The 17566-nt window shown below is 37.9% G+C and overlaps 1 protein-coding gene across 4 annotated transcripts in view; it reads right to left on the bottom strand.

Annotated features, from left to right (window-relative positions):
• PDE5A (phosphodiesterase 5A) overlaps positions 1 to 17566 on the bottom strand; it is a 146627-nt gene that overhangs the window by 77195 nt on the left and 51866 nt on the right. For all 4 annotated transcript variants that reach the window (XM_032858621.1, XM_032858646.1, XM_032858629.1 and 1 more), the window contains exons 4-7: positions 9020 to 9091; positions 6849 to 6938; positions 4332 to 4469; positions 2234 to 2301 (exon numbers count right to left, since the gene is read on the bottom strand). In XM_032858621.1, coding sequence (XP_032714512.1) covers positions 2234 to 2301; positions 4332 to 4469; positions 6849 to 6938; positions 9020 to 9091 — 368 coding nt within the window. The remainder of the gene's footprint in view (positions 1 to 2233; positions 2302 to 4331; positions 4470 to 6848; positions 6939 to 9019; positions 9092 to 17566) is intronic.

Here is a 17566-nt window from a genome sequence, read left to right as displayed (position 1 = left end):
CTGAGCCACCCAGGCACCCCTTGTTTCCAATTTTTTATTACAAATATTTTCTTCAAATTTTTAATGAACATTTTGAAATATACAAAAAGGTTGAAAGTCAAATGAATATCCTACTCTAGATTCAACAATTTTTAATGTTTTACCTATGTATTTTATCTATATGTTTGTGTGAATATACTTGTCTAAATATATGAAATTTAGATATATGTACTTATTTATCTTTGCCTGAACCATTTTTATTTTTTTAAAAGATTTTATTTATTTATTTGTCAGTGAGAGTGAAAGAGAGAGCGAGCACAAGCAGGCACAGCCAGAGAGAGAAGCAGGCTCCCCGCTGAACAAGGAGCCTGATGTGGGACTCGATCCCAGAACCCTGGGATCATCACCTGAGCTGAGGACAGCAGCTTAACCAGCTGAGCCACCCAGGCATCCCACCTGAACCATTTTAAAGTAAGGTGCAGATATCCTAATATTTCATCCTTAAGTACACCAGGATGTATCTCCTAAAAATAAAAACAGTTTCCTACTAACCACAGTATCTTCCTATTTCCAAAGAAAAGTAACAGCAATTCCCCATCAACTATCTACTACCTTATCCAAATTCAGATTTCCGATCGTTCTCAAAAACTGTTCATTGATAGCTGTTTTAATGAGAATCCAACTAAGATTTATGCATTGTGTTTGGCTATTATGTCCAAGATATTCCTTCCCTCCATTTTGTTCCATGATACTAATTTTTAAAAAAGATCAGGCCAGTTATCTCATAGAATGTTCTGTAGTTTAGATCTGTCAAAGGTTATTTTTAAAGCACTACCACCAAAGAGCTTGGTTACTGAGGACTGTGATAATTGCAACACCATACACTAAATGAAATAATGCTCTAAAAGGCCAACTGTAGTGAAAAAAATGTGAAACTTTAATATCAGATAGTAAACTTAAGACAATGTTCTATTTCCATGGTCATAAAAAGCTTTTAGATATAACATCAATAATTAGGGATAAAGTAATTTCAGACAAACGATTTTAGGAAGTGAAATAATTGGTAACAAATGAACAATGAAAATTATGATAAATAGCACTATACCCAAGAATTCCTGCCGCTTTATCCTGGCAGATTTGTATTTCTTAGAATATTCTGTCACTTAAACAAACACCACCAGTTTTTTGCTAAGGGTGAAAAGGGAATCTGTGAAAGAACATTTGGTAGTTTACTCTAAATCCTTTCCCAAATTCTTAGAAAAGCACAAATAAAATTGGGGCAGTAAGATCTCTAACCTCAATCATATCAATACTTTCTATTATCCACGTGATAATTAACAACAACAAAAAATTAATACAAAATTCTTAAGTTACAAAAAAAAAAAAAATGAGAAAGAAATGACCTGCAATAGAGATCTGGTTTCATTCTAGCCATTGGGTAGATGGCTATTGGTGTGATGGGGTTCATGGGCTTCCTTCTCTTATTAATTAAATCCCCATGGCTGATTCCAAATCACAGCAGACTCAAAGAGAAGTTTGTTCAGAAGCCTATCAAATTTCCAGTGAGGGTCCAATATGCAATATGAATTGCATACTGGAATCCAACTATCCAATATGAAACATGTAACTGCAATACAGACTTATGGATCTTAAATGAGCCAGTTCACAAAAATACCATACCCAGGTCTATACTAATCTGAACACCATTCACTGTTTTAGCAATTTTCCTATAGGTCAACTGTAGGAGAAAAAAATCCTAGAACTCTGTCATCAAATAGTTAAGTATTTTCACAAATAAAATTATTGATGGTCGGGAGGAAGCAGCATGTAGCTTCTATGTCTTAAATTAAACAGGTCATGAAATAACCATGTAGCCAGCATTACATATACTGGCTTAAACAATGTAGGGGTTTGGAGTGCCAACATCCCACATAGTCAAAACCCCGCAGATAACTTCTGTCTCCCTCATAACTTTATCAATAGCCTGCTGTTGACAGAAGACTTACTGATAACATAAAGCGTCAACTGGCATATATTTTGTATGGTATATGAATTATATACTGTATTCTTACAATAACGTAGGCTAGAGAAAAGAAAATGTTACTCAGTAAATCACTTAAGGAAAAGACATCTCTAGTACTGTACTATATTTATATAAAAAAAAAAATCTATCTCTCAGTGGACCTCACAGGTCCAGTCATGCTGTTCAAGGGTCAGCTTGCTTGTGATAAAGACAGAGAATGAGTTATTTTACCTTGTTAAGGTATCTGACGATTTTTCTAATTCCTCACACTCCATGTGAAACACACTAGAAAAAGAATCCTGAAAACAAAGCGACAACACAGACTGAGAAGTAAGTTTGACAATGTAACGAGATCTATCTAGATATACACACGCAAGTCAGTGGAATTGATGAAAGACACCAATACTTGTGATCTTTTTTGAACTTATTCTCAGACTAAACTGACACAAGTACTCACTGCCTGACAGCCTCAGGTCGGCTGCCTATGTTCTTACTGTTTCTGAGACTCACTTGCAAAAATGCTCATTTGCGTATTTTTTTTTTGTTCTTCTAGCAGGTGTTAATGAATATGTTAGCTTCAAATTTTCTTTCCATTTATTCAAAATGCTCATGTTTTAGTTTTTATGCATACATTGATTGCTGTTGTTAGAGCTTTTTAAAAGACATGCAATTCAGTAATATTTTATGAATATTTAATGAAAATAATTGTGAAGGTTTTAACAACATGGAGAGGTACTTTGGAAAGTACATTAAAAAAAACAGAATACATATTCATATCCATGCTGTATTTACAACTGAATAAAGATATAAAACAATGATATTAGTTTAATTTGGGGAGGGAAGAACTGAGTACTGTATTTTTCTTGTTTACATTTGGATTTTTGCTCATGTTGTTGAAATAATTTTAATCAAAAAGTTATACTATAAATGATAATCAAGACACTTGATTCCTAAAATCAAGTTAAAAAGTGAGCAAAATATATTAACTGGCATATAAGTGAGCTATACTTCAAAGTACCAATGATGCAAGTCAGTTGCTACCACAAAAGATGTTAACTGTTAAAAGCACGAGATGACTGTTAATGAAGGTGGCATTTACGTTGTCTAAAAAAGGAGTGTCTTACATATAACTTTCAAATATTAAATGCTAACGAACAGGTCACAGAGCAAAAATTGTGAATTGACTTGCTACATTAATGAATTCTGACCTGAACTTTAAAAGGATGACTACTTGTAATCATCTCCATATTAAGGACTTTATAACTGATTGAAAATATGAAATAATAACTACGAGAATATTGATTACCTTATAGCACGGTATATTCATTTGATATCCAGTGAATAAGAATTAGACACGCACACACACTCAAAATGACTGAGATAATGTTGAGTCATATACTACAGTCTTACTATCTAAAACAATTTTTAAAATTTTAATTTAAGTATTACATATTTTTTATTATTCTACTTCCCAAAACCCCATCAATTCAGGTATCATATATGGATTACAACTGACCACACAGTGGTGGTGATCCCCACTCTCTTTCCTAACCCACCAATGAAGAGCCTATTCTCAGGGTATAAAGAAAAAAGAAAATAAACAATGACCTCAAAAAGAAATATCCCAGGAACAGTGGATCATAGGTTAAAAAGGGAAAGAAACTGCATAAAGGAAAACTGCCGTAGGCTAGGAGCTCTGATTCTAATCGCAACCTCAACTGGCCTGTCTAGAAGTAACCAGCACTTGATGAGAACACTCCATCTTTCCACACACATCTGTTTCTTTCTGTTATACATCAGTGGATTAAAATCTACCAAGTAGAACAGTTAGTGGTTTTCCATTGCTGGTAAAAGATTTAGGACTGATAGGCACCTTTAATAATACTGCCTCTCTTGGGTCATACCTTTTGGTTTCTAAACAATTCCTGATAAAAAGAAAATTTTTTCCCAAGCCATTCAGAATGGGGCTCTACTTGCTCAGAGCAACCAGGGCACCACTATCCCTGATCACGATGGGTCTGCATACTATAAGGACAGTGTATTTCTCCATCAAGGAAGTATGGCCATTGACAAAAATAGCACACAGACAATCCCAAGGTAACCACTCAGTGGAGGGACACAAAGGTGAAAGGGTGCTTTGAAGGCACCCTCCAACCTCCCGTCTACTCCTTTCAACCAGAACAGCTCATACTCTGATTGGCTTTGCATACACAACTGTATATACCTGGGGTTCAGAGACATCTGAGGCTAACGTGAGGTTTAAAAGTGACACTTTAAGGAATATAATTGCTGTCTTTCTAAAAATAAAAAAGTCATACTCTGTACTCACGGAGCAATCTTCATCCACTATGAAAATGGTGCATTTCTGCACCTGCATGAAAGAGATAATAGTGGCAGCTATTTTCTTTAGAATTACTTCTAATGATTGTTGTTCTTCAAAAATTAAGCTAGCAAGGTCAAGCAGCACCTAAACAGGAAAATTTAGAGCTTATTACTTAGTAAGTATTTGTAATTATTAAAGCAATACAATGATTTATATGGTTTATAAGTTGTTTATTTATAAACTAACAAGTTATAGCCAAGTTTGCATTCAAGTATTAAATAAGTAAGTCTCTATTTACTAACAGAGCTTCCTTCCATATTGACTGTTAGTACAGTGGTTACAATCACAGACTTGAAAACCAGAGTCACCTGTTTCTAATCCTGCCTTCCCTTCCTGCAAGCTTTGTGATGTAGGGCTAGTTCCTTAAAAATGGGAATAACAGTAAAAAATAATACCAAATCACAGGACTATTGTGAGGACTAAATATCCAAACATTTATAAAGCATTCTGAACAGCATCTCATACATGAAATAACACTGACATTGCTGTTGTTCCCAACTTCTGAGATCAACATTTATAAGTATTTTCACATAGCACAGTAAATATTGTCCAAAACAAAGTTATAAGAGCTCCTTTTGAGTTTTTCCTGGTAATCTCACTTTCCTTTGAATTCCACAGAATTTCTTCTAATCTCACAAAATATTTGTGTGATGAGGAGGAAGAAAGGGTATCACAGAAAATTGACTGGAGGAGTTACTATCCTAGCTGAGGCCCGAGAGATAAGCAGGAATTGTTTAGATGAAGTGGGGAAGGGAAATACTTCAGTCAAAAACAACTGAATTGAGAGAAAGTAGCATACTGCAAATCTTAATCAATTCTTAAGAGAGAATCTAGACTATAAAGAGGAGAGCTGGGGAGATGGAATGGCAGAATCAAATGGAGAAAGATCCTCAAAAGCCCTGCGTGTCTTTAGAGGCAGCTTGCATGGTGATGGGACTGCAGAAAGAAAATGACAGCCTTGCAGCTATGTTTGTAAACATGGGGACTGGATTAATGAGTGGCAAGAATGGAGCAGGGACAACAGTTAGGAAGAAACTACAGTTAAAGGCAATGGAAGATCCAGTATCTTATTAACACAAGTTCAAGAAAGAGAAAATGGGGTGTGGGAGAGAGGGATTATCAAAGAAATAATGAAAAAGAATTATATAAAATGGAAGAGTTTGAGTCTCCAGGTGGAAAGGGATGTCCAGGTACCAGCATGATGAATGAAAAAAAGAGTCAGACTATAAAATTAAATTATAAAAGCAAAGAGAAAAAATGATCTGAAAAGCTTACAGACAAAAACAGAAAACAAAACAGAAAAAACATCAACACAGAGCCAAGAATCAGAACAACATGGATGTTAGTTAGATGACAAAGCACCACTCTAAAGTCTGAGAAAATGATTTTTCAATTTGGAATTTTTTACCCAGCCAAAGTGGTAGGATGGTACAACAGGTATTTTCACACTATGCAAGGACTCAGAAAACTTACCTGATCAATACTCTTTCTCAAGTAATTATTTGAGAATGTGCTGCAGTAAAATAAGGGTACAAACTGAGAAAGAAAGAGTTATGGGATCCAGGGAATAACCAATGGAATCCTTCTGAGAAAGCAGTGAAGGAAAATTCTGTGATGACACCTATGCAGTAGGCATGGGGAGAAACAGCTTAGCTTGGAAGAGAAACAACAGAGAACCTCAACTTGGAGATCTCCAAGAAAAGAACTCAGCAGGATGCCTAAATAATGGGGAGTTTTGGAGGAAAAACCAACCTACACTAGAGCAAACAGATCAAGGGGAAAAAAAAGAATGCAATTCAGAAACATCAGGAAAAACTAAAAGTCGTATAACAAATGTAATAAGAACAACATTGACATAGTCATGGTACTTATAAACACTCTATTTTAAATCACAACTCTAGAATTAAACTAGACAAAACTTACTAAAAGCTAACCATGATTGCAGTACAATATATATGTTATTGTCATGGGCAACAGAAAAAGTCCAGATGGGAAAAGCAGAGGTAAGGAGTAGCAGTTGGGAAGGAGAGATGAGGCATGCTAAGATCCTCATTTTACAAAGCATGGAATCATGAGATGATGTCCCTAGTTGAGACAGCAAGAACTAAAAGCCTTATTTAACATGACAAATGCAGTCCATCCAGTAACTTAAAACAGAAATAATGATATTGGTAGGATAAGGACAATGGCAAGTAAAGAGTGATATAAATCAAATAAATCCACATCTGTTAAGTTAATGAAATACTGTCTAACAGTGAAAAGGCAACTGAGCATGGAAAATAGAAAATGGAAATAATTATTTCTAATTATTTTACAATTATCTAATTTATAATTATCTAATAATTATTTCTAATCCAGCTAAAATATTAACTAGATTTTTAAATCATATACATATATTACTTAGACAAAATTTAACAACTAAAGAAACAATTTCTATATTCTCTCTTTAGTCATCAGACTTGCCTGATTTCTCTTGTTCTCCAGCAGTGAAGTCTCATAGAGTTGAGCATTATGAAGAACAATACCACAAAATGCCAAATAAGCAGCAAAGTCCTAGAAAACAGGTAAGACAACAGCTAAATTAAGAAGTGTCTAGGGCGCCTGAGTGGCTCAGTGGGTTGAGCCTCTGCCTTTGGCTCAGGTCATGATCTCAGGGTCCTTGGATTAAGTCCCGCATCAGGCTCTCTGCTGCGCAGGGAGTCTGCTTCCTCCTCTCTCTCTTTCTGACTGCCTCTCTGCCTACTTGTGATCTCTGTCGTCAAATAAATACATAAAATCTTTTAAAAAAAAAATAAAAGTGTCTACTAACTGGCCTTGTTATATCGCCTGAAACACAAAAAGCACCCCAAAATGTTTACAGTTGAAATAAATATTAGAAATTCAAAGGGTACATGTTAATTCTGCACAAAATTAAGAACAAATGAAAAGCAAGTGCAAGGGGCGCCTGGGTGGCTCAGTGGGTTAAGCCTCTGCCTTCGGCTCAGGTCATGATCCTGGGGTCCTGGGATCAAGCCCCGCATCGGGCTCTCTGCTCAGCGGGGAGCCTGCTTCCCTTCCTCTCTCTCTGCCTGCCTCTCTGCCTACTTGTGATCTCTCTCTGTCAAATAAATAAATAAAAATCTTTAAAAAAAAATTTTAAAAGAAAAGCGAGTGCAAGTTAGCTAACTAGCACAACAAATAGATGATAAGTATGAACACAGTCTCCTCAAGTCCTACATTACTTACAAATTAAGAAGAAGAGGGAAGGGAGTAGGACACAGATCTCTTTATATCATTTGAAACTGAAATTCACTCTATGCAAAATCTAGTGTAGTCTCTGAATGATATTAAGAGTTGGGTCTGTGTTGAGACCATATAAATACCTTGTAACTCATTACTGGGGCAAATAAAAGCTAACACACCTACCTGAGAATATTGGCAATAGTAGTCTCATATAAAGTTGTATAAAATATTAGCTTAAATATGTTTTAACACGGATCTGTCATCCTCATTATACTATTCTAAGGTGATATGCTCACAATTATATTAATTTTTGATTAAAAGAAGTCTCTCCATGGCAAACGTTATTCACAATCATAGATTTATTTTGCCAAGAGATGATACAGCCTAAGAACACAAATCCTTCAAGAGGGCTTTACATTTATGGACTATAAACAACTGATGAAATATAAAGTCAATCTAGAACCATTTCCCCCACCAAATATTCTCAGGTGTCATTAACAGAATAGGAGACTAGATGTCTAGAATACTGATTTTAAAAGGTACTTGCTATGTTCTGAATCAATTAGGACATGGGGACCCAGACAAATGCCAATATACAGCCTACACCACGGAGACAAAAATAACTCTGTCTTGTTTGAATGTCGTCCAAAAGCTCCTACTAATTTTCAGGGGAGTGACTTAAATAGCAACAGGCTTGAATAAGAAGAATTCATTGGGCTCCCATGATATACATATAATTACGTATTCAAGAAGAGAAATAATAAAACCTACTGACAGAATGAAGTTAGAAACAGGTTTAGGGGCTTCCGTCCTTAAACGGAAAGCATGTCAACGTAGTGTATGGGATGTATTTCTTCAGCACTGGATGTGAAGAATAATAAAATAATGCTGACTGCTGCTCTTTCTGAAGCTAAATTCACATCACTCCGCCGGAATTCACACCTTGGCGCCCCACCGTCTGAGTGCAAAGCTTATAAAACATTCTGAAATTTGCTTCATCGGGAGGCAACTCCAATTTTTAGCCAACCTGGAGTGCTGAACTTGGAGCAGTGCTTCAAGGGTTTTTTTACTCGGGTTGAATTTCTTTATAGCAGCGATGAAAGTTAAATGGGATAGTTAAAATACCGTGTCACCCTCCAGATGGCCCCAACACGCACACAGGCCTCCAGGAGGCTTGGCGGCACAGTGAGGAGGGAGCTGGGGGGCTTCCAAGGACTGATACCACGAGTACTCCAAAGTTAGCACCGTATTTAGCCACAGGAAAAAGACACTTTTGAACGGTTCAGATCATTTTAAAACATAATGGTTTTTGTAATCAACAATTTCAGCTACAGCTAATTCTAGAGGTCTATACACTATAAAGAAAAAACATCTTCTTAAACTGATGTCATGTCAGACACAAGTTTTGGTACCTTTTCATCTTTTTCAGTGAATGTCCCACCATTTCCTGATTTCTTGTTGATGGCCTGGGCTACACCAACAACCTGGAATAGGAGAAAAAAGTGGTAGTTTCACTGGCTGTAATTATTGGTATAAATTCACCAAAATGTGTTTATAAATGAATTTCTATGTGTGCTTTAAAATAACAATAAGCTATGAAGCCAAAAAAACCCCCTCAGTATTTGAGTTAGTTATCTATCATACATCCTTTTTTGCTCCTAAGAATTCGAATGTTGTCAACTTCTTGGGTCCCACTATTTATGGTTCTGTAATTTCACCCTGCTTTGTGAGAAGAGTTATTGGCAATCACATTTTAAGTGAATATTTTTCAAGATTTCTGGATACAAAATAAACCATCAATTTCTATCACACTCAAATTAAATATAAGATAAACGCTTTACATTGCCTTTAAATTTATTATTTCAAATGGGCTAAAAATGTTCTTTTACTAAAAATGAAACAGGACCCTGTGGCCAATTAGGGTAAAAAAGAATTCCTAATGTAGTGGGGGTAGTCCAACGTCTTTTGAAACCTCTGACCTTAAAAATTATTTTGCCTTCAATAGATTTGTTTTTGGGAGAGGTGGTTTCCTTGAAAAACCAAAACAGGAATTAGCAGGCTGAGTCTTACTTCAAATGGATCAAAGATAAACTATATCTTGAGGAGACTGGACTAAAACTCTGTCTGGGAATATGTTTTAAGTTTCCACAAAAGGTTTAGCAACACTGCAAGAATTTTCTCATCTTTCTGTATTTTACTTACCTGTGTACCAACTTCAGTTGGGTTATTGCCTTAGTGTTTTAAAGGCCTTCAAAACTTATTTTTTTCCTCTTTCTTCTTATAAATTCTACTCTCTCCCTGCTTCTGTGATTTAACATCAGTAGAATAAGCTATTATTCCCTCCCTGGATTACACTTTAGGAATATGAAGTCCTTGGTTTTTTATATATATTGCTCCTCCTTTTTTTTCCCTCAGCTCCTTCTAAGTCCCTTGGCTCTAAGACTAGGATATAAAATTCCCTGTTAGAAGCAGAAAAGGAAGGGGAAATGGATTGCCTGATGTAGTTTCCTGGTCATCTCAACACCTTAACTCCATGCACCATGCAGAATAAAGCGATGTTTAAAAAAAAAAAAAAGGGCAGAATTCTCCATTTATCCTGCACCTTTTTAATTGTTCTTAGTTCAGCTCTCCCTTATTTTTATACTCTCTTTAGCTCTTGAAAATGGCTAACAGATTTCCAGATGCTCCAATCTCAATGACTAAATGCATACAAAAACTTCAGTCTAAGGTAAAAAAGCACCTGGATTGCAGATATAGTCACTTGAGTATAAGTGACAGGAGCCACTTGAGGGTCACTGGGGTCTGATATACAGTGGTACCAGTGTAATTTGGTTATTTCAAGTGTTCATTCATTCACCCAACAAATATTGACGTGCCTACTATGTATGGAGGAATGATAAAAACTGGGAGGAAGACTACTCTGAAGGAGATCAGAGTCAAGAATTGGTGTCATAGGGTAGCTCTCTTCTTAACATCTTGAGGAACCTCCATACTATTTTCCAGAGTGTATGTACCAACTTGCATTCCCACCAACAATGTAAGAGGGTTCCCCTGTCTCCACATCCTCGCCAACATTCGTTGTTTTCTATTTTGTTAATTTTTGCCATTCTAACTGGTGTAAAGTGGTATCTCGTTGTGGTTTTGATTTGTATTTCCCTGATGGCTACTGATATTGAACATTTTTCATGTGTCTGTTAGTCATTTGTATGTCTTTTTTAGAGAAATGTCTGTTCATGTCTTCTGCCCATTTTTTGACTGGGTTATTAGTTTTTTGAGTGTTGAGTTTGAGAACTTTTTTATAGATTTTGGATATCAGCCCTTTGCCTGTGTCATTTGCAAATATCTTCTCCCATTCCGTGGGCTGCCTCTTAGCTTTACTGACTGTTTCCTTTGCTGTGCAGAAGCTTTTTTATCTTGATGAAGTTCCAAAAGTTCATTTTTGCTTTTGTTTCAGTTGTCTTTGGAGACATGTCTTGAAAGAAATTACTATGGCTCATGTCAAAGATGTAACTGTCTGTGTTCTCCTCTAGGATTTTGATGGATTCCTGTCTCATATTGAGGTCTTTCATCCATTTTGAGTTTATCTTTATCCAGCAATTGTACTACTGGGTATTTACCCCAAAGGTATGGACGTACTGAAAAGAAGGGGCACATGCACCTCAATGTTCATAGCAGCAATGTCCACAAGAGCCAAACTGTGGAAGGAGCTGAGATACCCTTCAATAGATGCATGGATAAAGAAGATGTGGTACATATACACAATGGAATATTATTTAGCCATCAGAAACAATGAATACTCACCATTTGCACTGACGTGGATTGAACTGGAAGGGATTATGTTAAGGAAGTAAGTCAAGCAGAGAAAGATAATAGTCATACGGTTTCACTCATGTGGAACATAAGCAATAGCATAGAGGACCATAGGGGAAAGGAGGGAAATCCAAAGGGGGAGAAATCAGACAGGAGATAAACCATGAGAGACTATGGATCCCAAAAAACAATCTGGGGGTTTCAGAGGGGAGGATGGGGGGGAGCGGGTAACAGGGTGATCGGTATGAAGAGGGCACATGCTGTGATGAGCACTGAGTGTTACACTGAACTATTGAATCACTGAACACTGTATTAAGGACAAATTATGTACTATACAGTGGCTAACTGAACATAATAATAATAAAAAAAGAACAGGTAATACCTAAACAAACACTTAAAGCACATGGGGTGATCAGTTTGATGGTACAGATGCCCACAAACTGCTAAGAGGCTGAAGAGGTCATATAATATGGTCAAAGAGGCAGCTTCTCAGAAACGATAACATTTGAGTTTTTATTTGTCTTTAATAGATGGTTTTATAAAAGAAGACTTAAGTTTTAAATCTTCATTTTAAGGAAGATAAGTATACAAACAGTTAAAAAGAATGTGAAACAAAACTTCTCAGATAATTATACAGTATAGAAAAGTATGTATTGATGTGCTCTATGTACCTGGAGCTGTTTGAGGTAAGTACTACACAAGAAAGGAAAGAGAAAGTTCCTGCTCGTTCGAAAATACAAAGACACAGAAAGCTAGCTGTTTATTAAATGGTCACCAATCAAACTATGTTGGCATTTTAGTCGATCATGATGTCACCATAAATTGACAGTGGGATGACAGTTAATTTCTAAGTCTTAAAAGAAAAGAGGAAGATCAGCTGTATTACATATTTTCTGGAATCAGTTCTAGTAGAAGTGGTACTGATGGTCTGTTTAGATCACTAGAGTCCCTTGAGAATGAGGGCAGAGTTGGTGCGGGCCCAAGAGTACACCGTGGTCCAAGGCTGCGGCTACAGATACCCTCAACCTAGTCAGTGACCTGTGGATCCCACCACCCCCAGGGTGGGAGGGGGAGAGCTGGGAGAAGGGAGGAGATGTTTTAGAGGTGGGTTATCGAGCAGAACCAAAGCGTGGCCTGTTCCCAGTGGGTCTGCCGCTACTCCATTTAAGAAGAGCACTTCAAACAAGGCTTCTTTGTTACACTTGGATGATCCCTTCAGCTCTCCCTTAATTAGAACTTGCAGGCCAATTTCAACTTCGGTTTCAATCTGCATGTTTGGCACTCAGGACCATTTATATGGTAGGCATTTTTCTAACTATGGGCTGAAAAGTTTTCTCTTTGGTTAAAAGAACAACATCTTTAAAACCATACTAAATATCAGCCATTATTCACAATGTTCAACGAACCCAACAGTATTCACACAGTTCAATAACAATTTTCCATTCTGGGACTTCTTTCTTTCTTTTATTTTTTTTTTAAAGACTTTATTTATTTATTATTTCAGAGAGGGACAGAGAGAGATTGAGAGAACAAGTGAGAGGGGGCAGAGGGAGAAGCAGACTTCCTGTGGAACAGGGAGCCCAATGCAAGACTCGATCCCAGGATACTGGGACCATGACCTGAGCTGAAGGCAGATGCTTAACCAACTGAGCTACTTGGGATGGTGTGAGGGGCAGAGGAAGAGAGAGAATCTTAAGCAGATTCCATGCTGAGTCCAGAGACTAAGGCAGGGCTCAGTCTCACCACCCTGAGATCATAACCTGAGGCAACATCAAGAGTTAGAGGCTCAACTGAGAGCCACCCAGGTACCCTCCTCCTTCTCCTATAAATACTAGTACCCGATGTCCTTCATCTCTTCGAACACACTTAATTTTGCCTGTAAGTTCGTCTTTAGCAGGGACTGTTTTGCATGGGAGTCCCACGTTTCCTGAGTCATGAAGTGTGAATGCACAATGACTTCCTGTTTGTCTTGGCACTGTCCTGGGGGTGTGACTTTGAACCCCATACCAGTGTGTGGTACAGGCTTGTGCTCTTATGGTTCACAGGCGTCTCTTCTTTCTCTCACAGCAGCAGACAGGAGACAAGCTTCCTTGAGGCTTTCTCTGGCTGCTGGTGGAGTTTGCTAGGCTGTTTCATGAATGGAACCACCGCTCATCTAGGCTTCAGCTACCTGCCCCACCCTCTCACTCCCACAGAGTGGATACATGCCCTGGCCTGCGGATGCTATCCCCAGACATTCATCTCCCTCCTGAATCTCAGACCTCCGTGACCCCATCTGGCCAATACTCCATGCTCACATTTCTTATCTTGGGTTCCGCTCTGTTTCTGACACCTGGGGGTTTTCCCTTTCACGAGCTCATCTGCAATTTGTAAAACTGTTTTTGGTGAAATTTTATCTTCTACTTTTTGGCAGAATTGTGGAGGGAGATTCTTCTGCATCTATATAGTCTGGCAAACTGACGAGTCTTGTTTATAGGCTTTAAAACCCACTTTGTACCCTGTGAACACCAGATCTTTTCTATATTTGGGATTTTTTTCCCTCCTAACATTAGAGCAAGATATTTACTTTTAGGCAATGTCATGGAATGAGGATTTCCAATGATGGATTTTTTATCCTTTCTGGTAACCAAATATTTCTCTAATAATTTTACAGATTTCAGATATTAGAGGTTAAGTTGTTTAACAGACAACTAATTAAATAAAATTGATTAAAAAATAGGCATGTTAGTTATTAGACCAAGTTATTAGACCAAGAAAATATATCTAATATGTAACATGGGCCTCTATCCCCAGATAGATGGGTGATATTTTAAAAATAGCACTGATAAAAACAGGTAGAAAGAGGAGAAAAGGCACAGTGTCTGTCCAAGGTCACATAATGCAGTAAAAGACCAAAAAGAGTTTAATTCTCTGAATTTCAAGGATCCTAAGCAAAACTAGCACCCTCTGCCCTCCTTGCATTGATTTTCTTCCTCTGTCATCTATTGCTCCTTTAAACAAATTAGCTCTTTGTCTTCAAGCAAAGTAACTGCTAACCATAGGTTTTTTACATGTCAATTTTGAAAGGCAGCTTTGATGACAAGTGTATGTCAGACCTTGTATCTGAGAGGCAAAGTCCCTGAACGTATCAGCTTCCACACCGGAAAGCCCGGTCACACTGCCTACCTGCTGGCTACCTGGGCCCTCACACGCCTGTACTCCACGCTATTTTTTTTAAGCACAAAGAAGCTTCTGTTTTCTATTTTACTGGCACTTTCCACAGCATAAATGGATATTATGTCCTCACAGGGTCAAGTGTTCTTTTAGGAATGCAAAGGGCAAGACTTGACTCTTGCTGAGTGAACAGTGTGGAATGTGACAGCTGGTCAATTCAGGGGCAACTGATCATTGCCACAGTAAGCAATTTCTTCTTCAATCAGCAGCTGCCCAGACACTTACTGAGGCCATACATCAATCTCAATACACTTCCTCATTCCCAGTTCCAAGGGATACTCAGCATGGAGGCTAAAAGCAAGGGAGGAAAGGAAAAGACTCTACAAATCTTAGCTATCCCTCTCCCATCTGTGGAATATCTCCATCTATAACCTGAGCTGACATCTTACTTCACCAAGAAAATGAGAATTTAATATGTACAGGAGCCAGTGGAGAAGTCTCCCCAGTGCTCTACTGAAACTTTTTCATGACTTGGTCATTCATTCAACAAAAAATATTTTATTCAACAAATAATCACTGAGTCCCTCATGTATCATTGTTCTAGGCTACGAAGACCCAGTAGTGAACAAAACCCATGTCCTTATGGCCTGACATTCTAGTCAGAATTTTAGGCTTGGAAGAAAATCCCACCCGTACACAGCCTTCTCCTTCCATTTCACAAGAAAGCAAACTGTAAGTGACAGGGTTGGTATGACTAATCAGGGCTTTCTCATCTCTCTTCCAATTCCTAGGCAATTATCAAAGTATGGCCATAGTCCATGTGGTAGGCAAAATAAAGTCCCCCAAAGATGTACTCATCCTAGTCCCTGGAACCTGTCAAAATGTTACCTTAAATGGCAAAAGGAAGCTCTCCAGATGCAATTAACTTAAGGATCTGGAGATGGGGACATTATCCGGAATTATCTGGCTGGGTCCAACTGTAATTAGAAGAATCCTTATGAGGGAAAGCAGGAGGAGACAGAAGAGTCAGAGTCAAAGATTTGAAGATGGTTTGCTCCAGGTTTTAAAGAGAGTGAAAGGGGCCACAGACCAACACATGTGGGCAGCCTCTAGAAGCTGGAAAAGGCAAGAGAACAAATTCTTCCCTTGAAACTCCACACAGGAACACAGCCCTGCTGACACCCTGATTTTAGCCCAGTGAGAACTATTTTAGACTCTGGCAACCAAAACTATAAGATAATACATCTGTGTTGTTTTAAGCCACTAAACTTTTGGTAGTTTTTTTTACAGAGGAAATAAGAAACCAATACATTCTGTTAGAATCATTCATTCCCTTTTCACTTTTCCTCATCCCATACTGTATCTTGTGTTTCACCATCTAAATCCTCACTTTCTGTGAAAGCCTTGACATCTCAATGCTAATTGTTTTTCTGCCTTCAGTTGACCTTTGACACTAATGCCAAATTTATCTTCTTGGGACACTGCTTTGCACAGACAAATTACCTCTTTACTCAAAATATTTTAATGTTCCACCCATCTACAGGATAAAAATTGATGACCAATTCCACACCCCCAATTTGAACTAAGATCACTTCAATGGCTCTCTGAATTAGAACGCTATAGTGACCTTGTTCACATCATTCCTTGAAATATTACCTTCCCCTTTCTCTTTTGAGACTGAGCCTACAAAAAACTTCCCTTCAAACTCTTCTGAAATTCTGTGTGGCAGCTGGGTATGCTATACATTTCACAATGAGGTATTCTCATTTTTAACCTCATTTCCTCTACTCTCACCCTGGCTCTCCAACTAGATTGCCTTCTAAGGACATGATTTATATCTATGCCTTATTGTAGCATCAGTACTTTGCTTTGTCCTGAATGCACTAAATGCTTGACAGATAGTTGCTGTCAACGATAATGGGAGAAGGGAGAGAGGAATCAAATATTTTTTGGGGTGATGTACTTACTTGACAATTCATATTCGAATAACAGTTAACTATATCTGCCCATTTTCTTTCTCTGCCATTTGCTTGATATTAAGTGATCTCTCCACATCTGAGAGCTTTATGTAGCAGTAAGAAGTTTATGCTTTTAATAAGCCTTTGGCTATGGAGCTGGAACTTAAGAGCCTAGAAAGATTTTGGGAGAGTGGGAAAGAAAAGCTTAAGATTGATCGTTTTAACACTGAATTTTAAAAATACAGAAAACCACAGAGAATAAGATAGTAAACATCCATATCTCTGTTGTTTACAACAGTGGCAGTGTGGGGCTTTTTAAACACGGTTTGTTGGGCCTCACCCCCAAGTTTCAGATTTAGCAGATCTGGGTTAGGGCTTGAGAATTTGTATTTCTCAGAGCTCTCAGGTGATGCCACAAGCTGCCAGCCCAGAGACAAAAGACATTTTGAGAACCACTGATAAAGAACTGCTAAGTGTTAATATTTGGGGATATTCCCTTTTTAAAATTAAATTAAGAAAATTAAATTGGACTTTCTCCTTCCAGCCCCATTCTTCTTCCTCCTGCCCTTCCTCCCCAGAGTCAACCTCCAGCATTGCATTTTTTTAACGTTTTAAGGTTTTTAAGGTTTGTCAGAGAGAGAGAGAGTGAACACAAGCAGGGGGAGCAGCAGGCAGGACAAGGAGAAGCAGGCTCCTGCTGAACAGGGAGACCAATGTGGGGCTCGATCTCAGGACCCTGAGATCATGACCTGAGCTAAAGGCAGATACCTAACTGACTACCCAGGTTTCCCTAGCAATGCATTCTTAAGAAATATATGAATCTCAGAATAATCTCTTCCAGTCCCATCCATGTTGATACAAAAGTTGGGTATTTGTCCTTTCTGATAGAGGCATAATACTCCATAGTGTATATGGACCACATCTTCCTTATCCATTTGTCCATTGAAGGGCATCTTGGTTCTTTCCACAGTTTGGCAACCATGGCCACTGCTGCTATGAACATTGGGGTACAGATGGCCCTTCTTTTCACTACATGGA

The sequence above is a fragment of the Lontra canadensis genome, unplaced genomic scaffold (genome assembly GCF_010015895.1).
Source record: "Lontra canadensis isolate GAN:19392208 unplaced genomic scaffold, GSC_riverotter_1.0 scaffold1, whole genome shotgun sequence".
Classification (NCBI taxonomy): Eukaryota; Metazoa; Chordata; class Mammalia; order Carnivora; family Mustelidae; genus Lontra; species Lontra canadensis.
The sequence above is the reverse complement of the archived record's forward strand: the minus strand, read 5'-3'. Positions and strand labels throughout refer to the sequence as shown.